Below are 17,366 nucleotides of genomic sequence, written 5' to 3' on the forward strand. Positions count from 1 at the left end.
TATTCTATCAATACCCTATCTATATACCTGGCATTCATATTTTGAGAGCTGACAATATTTGCATGAATATTTTCATTCCGTGGCGTCGCTTGGAAAGGAGTGTCCCGAAATCAGCGAAGATGGCACAACAACGTGTACGGTTTTCCGAGTCAGTGAGCTTGAAGGTGGGTAGTGTCATTGCAATGTTGTGATCCCTGTTGGGAGCCAAGCCGCTGATCTACAAGACTTGCTTTGTATGAGATGTTGCCGGCAAAAGGAAATAATCCTGGAATATTTTACGTGTATGTCCTAAGCAAGCGTTCGTGGTTAATAGTCGGTGAAGTGTGTGACGCTGATATGTCGTGTTTGCCACTCGTCAAATTTCTTGATATAGCTTATTACTGAGAAGTTCAACCTTTGTACACGGGTTCTGGTATCTTTGGTAGGCGAGACATGGTCGAAATACATATATCGTCACCAGTTTGGTCTGTTTTTGAGTTGAGAGCAAGCACAACGTATTCATTTATTCAGTAACAAAGTCGCATAACCGTAATAGGAATGCTTGGATCAGTTACGTAAGGAAATAATGCCTTATATTTCGTACAAAGACCATTGTTGTTGCACGTTGTGTCTATACTCAAAAGTAACATCTTTTTCACTCATACAGCACAAGTTCTTAGTGTGAGTTCTTTAGGAGGAATTCACTTCTGTTAGAGTTTTACGTTTGCTAATGAGACACCAAAGTATAGAGCTAGTACGTACAGCGACAACTTTCCAAAACGAAGACGGTTTTATTTCAGAATTATTAAATCAGCGAATATGCTAAGCTACAAATCATATAAGCATTGTACATTTCACCGCTACGCCCTTGAATTCCTCTGTATAATTTTGTCTGGTAGTGAACGGTTGCTTGTTCTTTTTCCATTTTTAAATATGGTATTTGTCCGTTTTGTTATTGGTCACTTTTTAAACTCTTTCCTTCGGTTTTGCTAGGTTTTAAGTTTTTGTTGAATGTTTGTGAGAGCCACATGGAGATTAGCTTTGGGTAACAGCACCATTGCTGCCCTCGTTTAAAGGTATACTGTCACCTGTTCCAATTTTGCCACACTTACCATGGAAAGAGAAAATCTAACCAATCACAGATTTTAAGCGGGTGGCCGCTTTTTAAAAACAGCGCCCTCATTTGGAAATTTTGAATACCAAAGAACGTCCCTTTGATCATATATGGGCATATTTGGATTACAGGGGACTGTGTACCTTTAATAAAGTTTCCAATTGACTTATCATGGTGTTGATGCAGACAGAACCAGGCGAAACACTTTGTCGGAGATTTTAATGTTTTGAAAACGTCGGGAACTATTTTAAAATATGAGATATTAAATCTAAGTATGAGGGTTATTTAAACACTGATTATTGGTAAGTTTTGGTTTGAAACAGTATTTTCCAGTACATATGCACTGTTACGTTTGGGAGAAACAGTTTCTTGTGTCACTTCAAAAATGTCATATCGGAATGCATAGTGTTCATTTTTTTCGGATACCATATACAATATGTATGTGCTGAGTGTAATGTCCGATTTTATTGTTGACCGTTTCGTTTCAAAAGTATTACGTAAGAGGTGGAGATAGAATGCAATGCCGGTAATATACCAGTACTTTGGAAAAAAGATTCAAATTTACATTTGTTGTCTGGAACAAAAATAATGATAATAACATTATAAAAAATGACAATTGTGGCAGTCAAATTTTGTGTTAAAATTCAGTACTCGATTTAGCACATTAACTTTACCACAGAAATGCCAGATCATGTTAGGTTTAAGTTCATGTTCGAAAGACCCATAATATTGAGAATTAAACATAGAAGTGGCATCACAATAATGCTCATATTCGAAGGGACTACTGACTACTTGACCACGATCCAAGTAAGTCTCTTTGTAATTGGTTTGAACGATGCTCAAGATCATGAACGTACTCATTCTCACGAGATCTCGCAAAGAGCCGAATGTACACAGCAGGTACATCCGCGCACTGATTTCTGCATTATCAGTTCAACAGCTTTCAGAAGTAGGTACACTATAGCATACACCATTATCTTTCCCACCTGGTGGAGTGCCACGATATACCTACGAAGTCAACTTTACTCCCATTTTATTGCAGCGATCCAAGACAGATGCCCAGCGTTTCTTCACAGAAGAGCAAATCATAGGTTTGTAGTGCTGCTTCAGACTTTATCATAATAATTATACCGGCCTTGCACGAAAAGTGATTGTTTGTTTAATTAGGACAATTGCACAATCTGAATGTATTCATCTAGTGAACAAAACAAACCTACTGGAGGGGAGTTTAGTCATATGCTTTCGATAAGTTTTATTAATGTGTATTTTAGGTAAAATTCGGCAAGTGAAATTATATATATAGACTTGTGCATTCTCAGTCCCAGCTTTGACACGAGTAATGCCTAGATACAATGTAAGTCCACAACGTGACGCTTGCTTTAGGGAGCGTTATTATGGCCGGGGGTGGGCTGGCAAAATCCAGGGGGTACCTCAAATTTGAAAACTGCAAAGGGGGGAGGGGGTCATGTATTTTTCAAACACCTCAGAGTGGGGTTCACTTAATTTTCATAAGTATCCGTCCCGTCAAAATGCACTTTCAGTGTTCAGAAATATTCTGGGAGATATAAATGAATCGTTGCATGATTTCATTCTCTGAACTCATTCTACTGTAAATCTGAACAAAAGTATAATTATCTGTCACATGAACATCTTGAACTTGGCAACTCTGAGGCTTGTCTTATTGTAAATCGAGCTCACTGGGGGCAATGAGCAATTCCTATTAATTACATATTAGAGATATAGCGGCAAGTTTTGTCAGGGAAATTATTTAACAGTTACCTGTACTGAGACTACTAGTACCATAAAAAGTTAAATAATACTTTTAGGTGAAATTCCAATATCATAATTGTTGTCCACATCTGAACTTTCAAATACGCTATTTGAATCAAGTACATTTGTATCAATTATCAAACACCTATAAAAGCACAAATTAATTTAATGTAACATTGTACAAAAATTATTCTTAGTTTTCTCGTAGACTCCAATGTATAGTAAATCAACATTTCAGTGAAATTTCAAAATCCAATTTCTTGCACACATATCAACCTTTAACCATCCTAGGCTAAATAAGTACTTACAAATGAATTATTAAATGTCTATAAATACACAGATTTTGATTGTTTTGTATTGGAAAACAATTATTCATAGTTTCCTCATAGACTCCCATGTACAGTGAATCTACATTTTGGTATAATTGCAAAATCAAATTTCTGGCGAATACATCCATTTGTTACCACCCTAATCGAATAAAATACATTAATATAAATAATCGAGAGTAAATAAATACGAGGGTTTACCTATTTTTGTATTTGAAAAAAATATTCATACTTTCCTCATAGACCCCCGTGTATAGTGGATGAACATTTTCAGTGAAATTCCATAATCAGATTTCTTGTACACATAATATGCACCTTTAACCATCATATTCTAATCAAGTACAATTATGTTAATTATTGAACATCTGCATATGCACAAGTATACCAAGTTTTTCATTGGAAAAAAAAATTATTCACAATTTTATCATTGACTCCCATGTATCGTGGATGAACATTTTTGGTGAAATTCTAAAGTCAAACTTTTTGTCCACATGCCAGTTGTAATAACCCTATTTCATTTAAGTACTTTTATGTAAATTATCAAATAACTATAAATGCATATAGATATAGTTTTGCATTGAAAAAGTATTACATAGTTTTCTCATACATTACCATGTATAGTGAATCAACATTATCAATAGCTGATTTTCATTTTCAATTAAATCCAAACATCAAAATTTTGTACACACACGCTTGCGCAAAAATATTGCGATCCTCCTGTAATTTCTGTCCAACCCGTTTGAGGGTTAATTTCAAAATTATAGCAAGTCAGAAGTGGAAATCTGAGCATTAACAAACACCTTGTGAGTTTGTAAGGAAGGTCATTTGACAAAATCTAAGCTCCTTTTTAGGATATTCTATCGCTCCATACCCCCCCCCCCCAAGGTGTTTGTGTGTGCAGCTTTACTCAAGCAATGTTGGGGGGGGGGTCATGAAATATTTGTCATCTTAAAAGGGGGTTATCAATTTTTTGGTACAATGGGTAGGGGGCTTCACTTATTTTGACCGATGCGCTGGCAGAATTTGCCGGCCCACCCCCGGCCATAGTAACTGAACGCTCCCTTAGCACTTAACCGCAAGACATCAGGCATGTGGTTAATATTCGCGGTTCAAATATTTCGAGTATGGCATAGGCCTAGATATTTCAAGTAATCTGCTTTGGACGAACGTTTTGAAAAATTTCTGACAGTGCTAAGGAGTACGGATTATGATGATATTTGAGAATAAACACGATGCATGACCGAGTGAGGTAAATAAGATCCGTTCTCTGCCAATCTGAAATCACAATGTCACAATGAGCATTGCGTATTTTGACAAGTAGAGTTCGAAGAGGCCTTCCTGATGTTCGACCGATTTGGCGACGGTACAGTGAAAGTGACGGAGATCAAGGATATCTTGAGGATGTGCGGCCAGAATCCAACAAACGGGGAAGTTCATCACATCATCAACCAGCATCACATCGAAGGTAGGCTGTTAAAATTCTTCGTGACTTTGAGGGCGCCCTCCATCTGAGAACGGGACGAGCTTCAGTCATGGGGGTTTACTGTTTGTTGCCGTTTTGAACGTGAACAAGAATGGAAGTTGCTACGTCAATCGCCTCAGAACTGTCATCGTTGCAACGGCACGGTCATTGTACAACTTCCAACAGAGATGAAATGTAGCGAAGTTTGACGACGAAGGCAAACTGACCACCCAATCATTTTTCTCGTTTCATCAAGGTAAAAAATGGATGAGCTTGTCAGAATTTCTCGACTTAATGGTCGAGAGGTTGATAGAGATGGGCTCTGTCGACGAGATTAGAGAAGCTTTCCAGCTCTTCGACGAGAAGAGAGAGGGTTCCTTTGAAGCTGTAATGTTGAGGCACACCCTTGAAAACATGCAGCTTATAAAGATACCGCAACAAGAAATTGATGCGTTCATGGACGATATTGACGTCGATGGAAACGGCAGAATTAGCTACGAAGGTAATAAATTATGTCATAATTTTGCTTTTAAAGAAAGAGACATCAAAATTTCTGTCGCTCAAAATTTTCTCGACTACGTTATCTTGTTTCAATAATAGATTACCTCTCTCTCTCTCTCTCTCTCTCTCTCTCTCTCTCTCTCTCTCTCTCTCTCTCTCTCTCTCTCTCTCTCTCTCTCTCTCTCTCTCTCTCTCATCTTTTGGATGCCACGATAATCTTCCTCAACACTAAATAACCCACCACCGATGAACGTTTTCCTGCAGAATTCCTCCATGTGATGACAGTGACAGACGAAGCCACTGCAAAACCAAAGAAGGACTGAAAGCGACAAGAAAAATGTCTGAAGATATCATCAAACAAAAGAACAGATCAACTGAATCAACGTCAGGACTAACTTGTTGTTATCGTTCTCTCTTTTTGGCTACTTTTCCCACCTATCGAATCTTTTGCGATGGTAAACGACATTTTTGCGGTGACATTGTATCTTGACCTTTCTTTCCTTTTTTATTTTTGGATCAGCGCCCTCTATACGCCTTTTAAATTTGCATTCATATTTACGCCAATAACTTTCACTATTACTTTAAGAGTAGTTTTGTATGGCTGCAGTTTTCTTCATGTTAAACAGGTGTCGACGTCGGAGCATAAGGACTTTCAGGACCTTCAGTTCTTCTAAATAAGTAAATTATACTAAAATTGGAACGCAGAGAAGTATAAAGGGGACAGCAATAAGTTGTGACCTTGTGCTGTACATCTTGAGTTACCGTAGGTCGCACAACAATCATCGTTATTCGTTACAGAGCAGCTCCTTGAAAACTGATTTTCCGGGAACATGTAATATTCAAGTTGTAGTTCGATACACGCTATGCACATGACGAATTATATATTTCTATTTTGATCCAAAATGTGTACATATATGCATATAATTTCATGAAAGAAAACAACACAAAAAATTAAATAAATACTCTAGGTATTCATTAACGTCACACTTTTGTACTTGAATTTAACTTTCACACAGATACGTGTAGCTGTTTATCAAGTAGAACAATTCTTGATTCTTGCAAATATGCACTCGAAGAGAGAGAGAGAGAGAGAGAGAGAGAGAGAGAGAGAGAGAGAGAGAGAGAGAGAGAGAGAGAGAGACAGAGAGAGAGAGAGAGAGAGAGAGAGAGAGAGAGAGACAGACAGACAGACAGACAGACAGACAGACAGACAGACAGACACGACAGACAGACAGACAGACAGACAGACAGACAGACAGACAGAAACAGGCAGACAGAGACAGACAGAGACAGACACACAAACAGGTAAACAGGCAGACAGGTAGGCAAACAGACAGACAGACAGAGGGGGAGGGGAGGGGGGGACAGACAGACAGATAAAGGCAGACACACTGAGACAGGGACAGACACAGACAGAGACACAAACAGAGACACATAGACAGACAGAGGCAGACAGAGACGGACGGACAGACAGATAGACAGACAAAGACACAACGTATGAGACAGGGCGACGATAGAAGAAACAGAAGGAGACAGACACAAAAAGAAGGTCGGGAACGAAGGTGCTATAGCTTAAGCACAGCAAATCGGGAGATACATTTAAGAGAGTTCGTGATTCAGATAGAGGCATAGTCCGAGGCAAATGCAAGCATACCTGACACTGAGGTTGGCTGTAAAATCAGTTGCTAGACCGAGAAATAAACAAGGACAGTTTGGGATGCCAATCCACACCAAGCCGTATATGTAAGAAAGTTAAATTGCATGAATGCCGTTTCAAAATAGCTAAATGGACATTCGCCTTGTTATTAGATTGTTTACTGAGCGCATACACAAAGCGACGGTTCTCTTTCCCTCACTACAGCGCTCCTTCACTGAATATGTTTCAATCTCCGTACAAGTATATACAGGTTTCACCTAAGCAATCCCTTTCACCGCTGTACAGTCATACTTAAAATATCTCAATTGAAAGAAAAGAAAAAAACACTCACTATTCAAACACACCACTACACAAAGGCATACCTTCGAAGTACTTGTATGCAAATTCTGCCTGCATGTAAATAACGGCAACATAGCTACCCCAAGAAGCCCTGAGTCGTTTGTCAAGGAAAATATATCCGTCACAGCCATTTTATCGTTCTGGCGCTGCATTTAAGTCCCTTCTGGTCTGAATGCGTAGAAAGGCGTCAGGCTAATGATGGAGGTAAGTTTTTAGAACTGTTGGGACCGGTATAAACACGAAAGCCTGATCATATTTGCATGAACGGTGTATACCAACTGTGTGACGTCCGGGTGGTGTGTTTTGCTTTTGTGTCTCGAAAGGCCGCGTATGGTGGAACGACCTACCCAGGCGTGAAGCCACATACGGCCGTCCGATCACTTTTCGTAATCAATACCATACTTTAAAAGTTGTCAGCTGAGTTCTTGATATAGAATATCAACAGCATAGCCCGATGAAGCCCTTTCAAACTATGATATGCCATGTCCTAACTCTTCTGTTTACGGTCACCATGTGTACAAATCTTTGCCAAGAATTACGTAAGAACGGATAGTTTCCCTTTCAGCTATAGTTTGGTCGTTAATGCAATCACGGCTTTTGGCTAGTCGTCGGGGGGGCGGACTCCTGCGCACTTATTCAGATAGAACAGAGGGACCGTGAACAGACGAAACAACAAACTCTCGCATGTCTGTCGAAATGGACTGTATAATATCCCGCCATGTAAATTTGAACGTTAACCCTTCGTGATATCATATAGTAACAATGAAATTTGGAGATTTGCAGAGAGCATGCACGAAAATCGGATGGCCTTTCGTGCGACGTTTGAATAAAAAATTAGCATGTAACTGGGCAGGTTTCCTGGTCCTATTATTGTCCGTTCTCGAACTTTAACTTTGAAAGGTAACCGCATATATCGTGCGATAATTTACTCGACATTTAGAGTTTCGTCGAGCATTGAAAAGTTTCGCCGCGAATTGTCACCGTGAGCAAGTAATTTCACAGTTCATGTGTTTGCGAACACCGTTGTGTGTGTACACCTTGTTTCCAAAGCAAAACACAAAATCGACAGGTGTCAACGGTCGAATTCCTTAGCAGCCAAGTCCCGATTGCTGTTAGAGCGCCGCCAACGTTGATCGAACCTAATCGTCACTAAGGGAGGCTCAACACTGTTGCAAGATGCTATCACGAATTATATGATTTATCATAGTGATTTTCCCGTTTAATTTTATACAGCGATATCTCTTCACTTCAAGTTTATTTTTTTCATTTTGACGAATTTAGATAACCACAAAGTGGCGACATAGTATATTTGAGTCCTTAACGTTAACGGTTATGCATTGCCATCGCCTCTCACGGTCGTGTATTGAACCACGCCCCTGTTATTATTGTATGGTCTACTTTCTTTGCCAAACATCATGGCGCACGAACATTAACATCAAGAATAACACGTGAAAACATACAAGTCATTTATAAAATATCCTTCGATTAATATATGTATTTATGCATCGATGACCCTATAAAATTGTTGTTTATCCCAAAGACTGTAGAAACAGAAGGTCTGATTTATCCGTTTTGCTAATTTTTTTATTTGTTCCAGGCGGCGAACAGTTTTACCGATGAACAAATCCATTGTGAGTATCGTCTAATGCGAGATTTCCTAAATAAATGTATTCCTTTGTTAAAAGTGTATCGACATATATAATGATTCATTATCGATGGAGTATACTTCATTGGTCTCAAACCCCCTCGTGTTATGAGTATTGGTTACACCCTCAGAACTGATGTGTTTTAGAGCCAGCCTCTACTGAACACATATAAAGGAATTTTTCTTGCCCAAGATGATTTGATCAGAAAAGTGTTTTTTGACTATGATCATTCTCAGCATTTCGACGGATTTTTTGAGTGTGTTACAGGTGTGCTTGCAATATTGTGATGCAAAATGAGTGACCCAAATGCCAGTGTTTTACAACTTTGTCTGTTTTAGTATGGAATCTCTCACTGTTCAATCAGAAAACCGCTTAAATTTAGGACAGGATTCAGGATATATCATGATCCACTGATTTAAGTAAAAGCATCTACATAAGTAAAGTAATTTTTTACAGAAAGACACAATTTAAAAAAAGACAAAGACATTTTTTCGACGTTTTGGTTGTATGATCCCTCATATTCGTACATTCCGTTACCTTTTCCGCAGAAGAACTCATGTAATTAACATCAACAGCTTTCAGGCGCATTATGTGTTGCGGCTGTACTTTATCTCATGCTGCTCAAAAACATCGAAACTCGCTACAACCGAACGAGAAATCAGCAACTTAGAACCTTTTCAAAGAAAATCATACCCCGGCCGTTCAGTTGAGTTGTAAAGTCATAAATATTCAGGGAGAAAAATGTTCGCTTTCGAGTTTTGCGCCATATAAAAATTTCCGATTATTGATTTACTTGACTTTGTACTCGACCGATTTGTCTATCGTTCGGTTGATTGATTGATTGATTGATTGATTGATTGATTGATTGATTGATTGATAGAGTGAGTGAGTGAGTGAGTGAGTGAGTGAGTGAGTGAGTGATTGATTGGATAAATTGCGAGGTTAAAGATGGAAATAATTGTCTCAATATACATGATGAATTTGAAAGTGGGTTGAAGCCAAGGCTATGTAATGAATACTGTTTTATAGTCGATTCACATTAACAAAATAAAGCCAAGACACTAGATCTAAGGTATAACTGTTGACAAATGGTTTACCGTGGCTCTTCTCTGATCGGCTCAAATGCTCGTTCACTTGGTTTCTATAACCGTAATGATTTCCCTGTCTTTGTGGGTTTATGCGGGAATAGAGTAATAACGGCTGACTCTTGAAAACGCCACATCAATCAGGCAACGCGAGAGGGATTTGTCTAATGCCCGGTGTAGACCGTCCATAATTCTCCACATTTGCCATGCGCGGTCGCACCCGCGCACCGAGATTACCCGATGATGGCAAACGATAAATTATTGTCACGTGATGAGATTTTTGTGTTCCGTGAAATCACCCTTGACAGTTGCGAGTCGAAGACCCGGGTATTGTAAATCAATAGCGTTACATAGAAACCCAAACACAGCCTGAACAAGACACATAAAAAAGTATGACGATATTTTATACTAAATACTACACTCACCATACTAGAAATATCTCTTCAAATTATTTGATTACTTTCGATGAAATTCTAACCAAACGATAATAAGTTGACAACATAAGCCGTTTAATTCGCTCGGAAATGTGTTATTTGTATTACCGTCTACCTCTTATACATTAAATGCACTGAACGCATAAGACGAAGTGTACTCCTGGCCTTCAAGAACTGTTGTTTCAAATCCAATAAAATGTATTTAATGTGTCATATATTTCTACATCAATAATGTTTATCGAGATTCCTTTCTCTTACACATACAAGTTTCTTTATCCTATGCGAACGTTTTCGCTCCCGATCTGCCTTCAATGCTCATGTGTAATATCTGTGTGAGTATAATTTGTTCTGTGGTTGTCACTGTGTTTTTTTCCCTCCTTTTCTACGGAGCTAGGCTTTTTCTGTAATATTTAACTATTTGTCCAGCCTTTAGGGATGCGTTTCTCGGCTATGACAGGCATGGAGACGGCAGGGTGCGTGTTAAAGAACTGGGCAAGGTCCTGAAGGCTTGTGGCGAGAATCCGTCCATGGAAGAACTGCACAAGATTTGGAACGAGGCGTCCGCTGACGGTACGTGCAACGTCATCATGCAACGTCCACGCGTCTGATTGGTCGACATGCCAGCACTCAGCAATGTCAGCCATCTTGAAATGAGCGTGACAAATATCCGTATTATATTAAACAAACAAAATATAAAACCGAGACTCAAACTATAAATGTCATTTTTCCTAATCAAGAATATGCAATTGCAAAGTTTGGGATTATAGAAACAAGTTATCGACATATAATTAAAATAAAAAAAGGCACTGGATATATCCGTCCTGTGTTGTCTTTTTGAGGAAAACCCAATTTTCGATGTTCATAAACAAAAGGGTGTCACTGAAAACTTCGATTGCTTCACCGGCTTGAAAATTCGAAACAGCGCCTCCCCACCAAGCTGTAGATCAGCAGAGAAAGTATTTAAAAAATCAAGAGTCTGAAATCCTGTCCCAAGGCATATTCTACCTGAAAGGGCAAAGTCAACGTCCTGTAACATTATATGCTGGGGGCGTTTGAGGCTTCGTTGCCGTATTCCTTCGGCCCGAAACGTGATACGTCACTGATCAGCTATTACATCGCTCCTTTCCACCTTGTGCGTACAGATGCGCTTTCTTAAAACAGAAATAAGTTTCTTGACATGTAATGTCTGACATGACGACATTTTATCATCATTGTTTTCCTACATCATTGCCTTCAGACAAACATAAAACATTTCAAAATGATCAGATATTACTTACAAGTCAATGCTCCAATCAGCACAGTCCTCAAATGTAATAATTGAGAAATAAGAAAAACAATATGATGAAGAAGATTGCGACTTTTCAATCTCTTCTTGAGTTGTGTGCATCTTGGAACAAAGTTTTGAATTGAAAAAAATAATTATGTCTACAGCTTTTTGAAATCATTATGAAACCTGAAAGTCCAGTTTACATCGTCCATTGATTAATGCCTCAGGAATAGATTTTCAGAATCTCAAACTTTTACATTCCTTTTTTGTTTACCACTTGTTGGGACTCACTTTAAATCTTATGAGTTAGCGCAGTGATGGCAGTCATTTTCTTGGAAAATATTGAATAATTTGTTTCTCCTAAATTTTGCACAGTAACCACTGATTTTTATTCTTGATATTGAAAGGAAATTGTATAAATTCTCTTGCGTAAAGTTTGAGTAGGTGTAAGTCTTTCAATTTCGAGGTGCATGCAAACTTAACGCAAAACAGAACCATTAAACTGTCTTAAAATTGCTTTAATCTAAAATTCCACGATCACCCTTAAATTTGATTTGATAGAATTGAAACTTTGTTTTTGAGGTACACTTATATATAACCCTGGTATTAAGCCTTATACCCTGCTGTGCCTCATTTCAGGCAAAAAGACCGTAGACTTTGCCGACTTTCTGAAAATCATGTCGGACAGGGTCACCATCGACCCCGAGGGCGACATCCGGGCGGCCTTCCGTGCATTCGATGTGAAAGACACCGGATTCATCGATGGTGTTGAACTTCAGCACGTCTTGGAGAGCCTGCATGATGTTGCGATTCCACCCGAAGAAATCGCGGAACTTATCGAAGATATTGATCTTAATAAAGATGGACGCATTAATTACGGAGGTGAATGACGTATGATTAATATCATGACACTCCCTCGGGCTGCATGTCTGTCCTAATTATCGTCTGCTACATGTCTCATCTGATAGTCTGTCCACCCGTTCGTTCCTTTTGCCTTTTAGTCTGTCTGTTTGTCTGTCTGCCTGTCTATGAATCTTTGTCTGATTATAGGCATCCCTTTGTATCGCTGCATCTTTGTCTCTCTATTCCGCTGTCATAATTCATTATCTAATTTATTTTTCGGTTCTTTCTGTAGTCGTTTGCCAAAGTGTTGCCATGATGTGCACATGTCTGTGTGTCTGAGTAGCCTATCGTTTACGTCTTCCTGCGGTTCCGAGTTTCCTTCTATCTCAAAATTCTCGTGTATCCCAGAGCCTGAGACATCACGATAACCGCATAAATACATGAAGACACATAAACACGATGTTGCAGTCTTTATGACCTCCACGAACTTAACGCACAAGCAGTTGTTGTAACTATTGTTCACACAAATTTTCGTCTATTTTTAATTTTCAGAATTTCTTAATCATATGAAGAGAACGGAAGCTTTTGAAGATGACGGAGTATGAACAAAATCAAGAAGTTAGACTTTGACCTAATAGTGTTTTAATGCCACGACAGTGTTTCGTAAAAGTTAACGGCAGAATGATAGAAGGCCGAGAGAAACTTCATTACTCGGACGACTAAATTAGTATGCAAAATGTACACGGTTAATCAAGCTGGGGATCATGTCTAATTGTGCATACAGTGTAGCATGATGTTCATCAACCAAAATTTAACGGTCTGCGGACGGTCTGCAGAGAGGGAGCTCATAGCCCCACATCTCAACTACATGCCGCATTTGCTTGCCGACAGTTATACTTTCGCCTCGAGCAGTGTCCGCGACTCCACAGGTTGTGCTGTAGATAAATTCACTGCGGCCGCCATCTTGAAGGTTGTGCCATTGATAAATTCTCAGCGGCCGCCATCTTGGATTCGGGCACATCATGCGATGTGCATTAATTGAAGCGGGAATTTCGCTCGTCTTGAGAATTGATACATCTCGTGTTCAGCGATCCGCGTCCCATTTCATAAATATCACTTTAATCATAAGGAATGCTACAATGCATGACAAGACTCTACACAGTTTCGTCTCCTTTAAGAGTGAGTGTGACGTAAGCATTGTCCTCAGGCTGAAATGATCTTGGGGCCGCCAAGATGACCCACGGTACCTGCTTTGGAGGGACTGTGACTGACCAAGGCAAGAAAGCCAGCTGACAAGAGAAGCATTTTTATAAGAGATGTAAACAATTTATAGCAAATAAATGCTTTCAGGCTATGTGACATACTTAATAAAATGTCTATGTTAAACAAATGGTGTTTTGCACCTGAACTATAAACGTTGTTTTTCTTATTGGCTTATAATATATATTGTAAACAATTAATTTCTGTAGTAATTATTGACGGATATTATCAGAGTTGTTCAGTGATGTTTTGCGGCATCAAAAGTACGGTTACTAAATTATCTTGTAGGTGGCCTAAACTTTGGAAATCTAAATCATCCTCAAGCTGGAACGTGTTCACTGACTCTGAGTCTTCGCAATTGACACACTCTGTTTTAGCGTTTTACCAGGTCATCCGGATGGTCATCGAGAAGCAGCCTCGTTGTCGACGTTTCTTGGCCTGCCTAATACCCATGCAGAAATTTGCGTCGGGCCAAGAAGAAAAAATGCGTCTGTTCCTGTAACCTGACTTATCCTTTAAAATCTGCCGACCATAGACATCTTTTTCCACATTTTCAAAAACTTTCGAGTAAATTTTAATTTTATGGGTCTCAGTCAACAAAAATAAAAATAGAAAATATTCTTCCGACCTACCGAACTTTATTTTCGGACGCATGTTACCGGAAACACATTTTTTTTTTATTTGGCCTTCTCTCATTATACTTTAGCGAATGCCAGTGATATATTGTTGAACTTCATCACCTGATATTCTCATTAAAAAGATAAAACAATATTACTGACGTCAAGTTTATCTATATTATCACACAACATCAAATCAAACGCTTTACGGTCGATGTAATTTATGATCGGGCCATTATTAAGGGACCTGGTCCCCTGTTAATCATGATCATCATGGCGGCCGTGAAAAGCGTCCGCTCTACAGGCTTCAGTAACCTCCATTTCGTCTCTCTCTGAATATGTGTGTTTCTGAAGCTTATAGATTAAACGAGTGTTTACAATGCACCAGTGGCAAGAGGAGAAGGATTTAGTCCAACATCTCCGATATTTGACTATTTGAATTTGGTAGAGAGATCACTGTCAGTGACGGGCGGCGTTGAATGGCTGATGCACAAGCGCCCTCATCGCCAAGGGACGATTTTCATATCTAACACTTTGCCCGTGCAAAAAGAAGCAGCTCAACAAAATAATTAAATGAGGCCATAAATAGTCATTATTTGTCCCCATTTGAACAAAATAGGAAGTCTGAATCGCATTGTGCGCCCCACAGAGCTATCACCTATGTCAATCGCTCCCTAATTTGAATATTCTTATACATGGAGACACTTACAATTTTTTTTTGCGATATGCAAGTGTTCTTACTACTGAAAAGCTAGCAAAAATATCGACGGATACTTATATACTCGAAAGTGAAACGGAATTATATTATGTGTGCCTAATTGTCTTTTAAAACGGCGTTTGTCGAACTGCATTTTACAAAGCGAGGAAGTCCTTAACGCACGGCACTTTCTTTAATGTACGACTGATGCCCAGTTGCTTTTTGCCTCTCTCTCTTTGTTTCAACGTGAGTCTATTTCTGGAAAGTGTTTCATCAAGCTTTAGCCTTAAAGAATATTGGTATAAAAAATTAATAGACAATGTTTTTGATTTGGTATCCCTTCTAATTCACTAATAATATAAGTGGCCTCATTTGAAGAAATTTATACATGTGTATGTCGGGACACGGTACGTTCAGAATGGCGTCGCACCTTGCACGATAGAATGCCAGGGCATGGCCTTTCCTTCAGGTAAAATAGATCCTCGGGGTAGCAGGGCGTAACTTGTACGCGGACGGATTTGTTCACATTTAATGATACATTTCATTATATTATGATCATTTCATTTAATTATCTCAAAACGGTCCCTCACATGCAGTCAGTTTATAAGAATTACATTTTACAGCGTAAGGATATGTTATTCTGCAGTGAAGCGTATTTTGCATATCCCTCGTAAACTTGACCATCGGACACTAGCAAATGCAACGTCCTACGTAAAATACGACATAATGTGCATAAATACCATTAGCTAAAGGTGTATTTTTCAATATTGGTCTGTTGTATAAAACGCTTTTTCTTTATCGTCCCCAATGAAGATTATGTCGAGATGCTATGCGTTTAACGTGTAACATAGACTGCGAATGTGTAACCATTACTATTTGACCGTCATGTCGTTGTTGACACTTAATGTAAGTCCGGACTAGATTTCATTTGTTAAAAATATTATTTCATGATCATATTCTTCACGTTGCGTTGAGTTTGTAAGGGGAACGGATACTTTGTATCCCAGCATACTTTAGGAAGAAAGGTGAGAAAAATATTGTTTTATCGAACAAAATAACGAGAGTTTTCTCAAAGTTATACAGCTATAGTCCCCTTACAGTCATAATGGCGGCTCCTTATAGTATACATGATCATGTAGAGGGCTTGGTTTGTACAACTAGATGATCCCCGCATACACTCCAAGTACTTTTTGATCAAAGTTGTCATTTTCAATATTTTATGCACCTTATACTTTTAGCTTGAGAGCACATGATTTGAAGTGTGCTCATTAATGTACTATCGGATGATGGTAATTAAAACTGAGATCAATCGGATTTTCATCAGTCAGTTCATAATTGTGATAAATCAGAGAACGTTTGAACCTGGAAACAACGATAACTTCTCGATTGAAATATAAAGTTTACAGTGGTAAAAATGAATGGTTCGGTAGAATTTCTAAAGACGCGAGTTGTATCAGATTCGTGGTGTGAGAAATCCAGATGGGCTTGCACGGGTGTGCTGATAGGAGCAGACGCAAGCTTGGTCAAATAAAATGACGCAAAAGTAGACAAGTTAGAGAGTTCGTTGGTGTACAGAGACATGTGGACGACAGCAGAAAAACATTTACATGTATACTTGCGTTTAGATGTACATTGTATGCAGATCGGGTGGGACATACAGCAGAAACGACAAACCCGTACAGCAAAGGGACATGCGCACTGCCAAACAATAAGCCAATTTTGGAGACTTATAATGAGAAGACTTTTCACGATCGAATGTGCTCTTATATGGTATTTTGAACAAATTCAAATTGAGATGAAAGTGGAAGACAAAAGCTCCGCAACCCACTAAGTGTTCCCCTATCCCTACTCACTTAGAAAAACTCACTAATAGCATGATTGTGCTCTCCACATGAATAAATTATTGCTTATTAGGGAATCTAACCCCATGTCTGCCCAACCGATAGGCCTTTTCCAAAGTTGCCAACTGCACAAGACAACACTTAACTACCAAGTGGTGATGCCAATGCCCCCCCCCCCTCGCTCCACCCTCCCGCCGAAAATCGTTTGCGAAACCTCTCTTTGAGAACAGTTGTTTTGGCTGCCCACCATATGAAAAGAGAAAACTATTTGACAATCTACCTTGGGAATAGTCTGTATGAACCGACGTATTTGGAGATACCCAAACAGCACCGCGAGAACGCTCTCCTGACGGACAAAAAAAATGTACGCTTTTTTGTACACCCTATGGCATGTACCATTCATTCGCCAGACGGTTTGACTGAAGGGCCAGAAAGCGAGTTTGCCGCACACACCGCGGATTTGCTTTATTAAACACCTCGTTGTGCTGCCGTGATTGTATTTCGTGATCTGCATTTAAAGAACTTTGG

General features: G+C 39.1%; 2 protein-coding genes across 2 annotated transcripts; both read left to right on the forward strand.

Moving 5' to 3' along the window:
- Positions 1–7: 7 nt before the first annotated feature.
- On the forward strand, positions 8–6,136 carry LOC139119059 (calmodulin-like). The gene is made up of 5 exons (XM_070682676.1): positions 8–164; positions 2,136–2,184; positions 4,511–4,654; positions 4,908–5,153; positions 5,417–6,136. The coding sequence occupies exons 1-5, from the start codon at positions 63–65 to the stop codon at positions 5,473–5,475; spliced, it is 600 nt and encodes a 199-aa protein (XP_070538777.1). The 5' UTR covers positions 8–62; the 3' UTR covers positions 5,476–6,136.
- Positions 6,137–7,203: 1,067 nt separating this feature from the next.
- LOC139119061 (calmodulin-like) lies at positions 7,204–14,452 on the forward strand. Its single transcript, XM_070682678.1, has 5 exons — positions 7,204–7,352; positions 8,746–8,779; positions 10,740–10,883; positions 12,220–12,462; positions 12,976–14,452. Exons 1-5 carry the CDS (start codon positions 7,344–7,346, stop codon positions 13,026–13,028), a joined length of 483 nt encoding a protein of 160 aa, XP_070538779.1. The 5' UTR covers positions 7,204–7,343; the 3' UTR covers positions 13,029–14,452.
- Positions 14,453–17,366: the final 2,914 nt, after the last annotated feature.

The sequence above is a fragment of the Ptychodera flava genome, chromosome 19, assembly GCF_041260155.1.
Source record: "Ptychodera flava strain L36383 chromosome 19, AS_Pfla_20210202, whole genome shotgun sequence".
In the NCBI taxonomy this organism is placed as follows: Eukaryota; Metazoa; Hemichordata; class Enteropneusta; family Ptychoderidae; genus Ptychodera; species Ptychodera flava.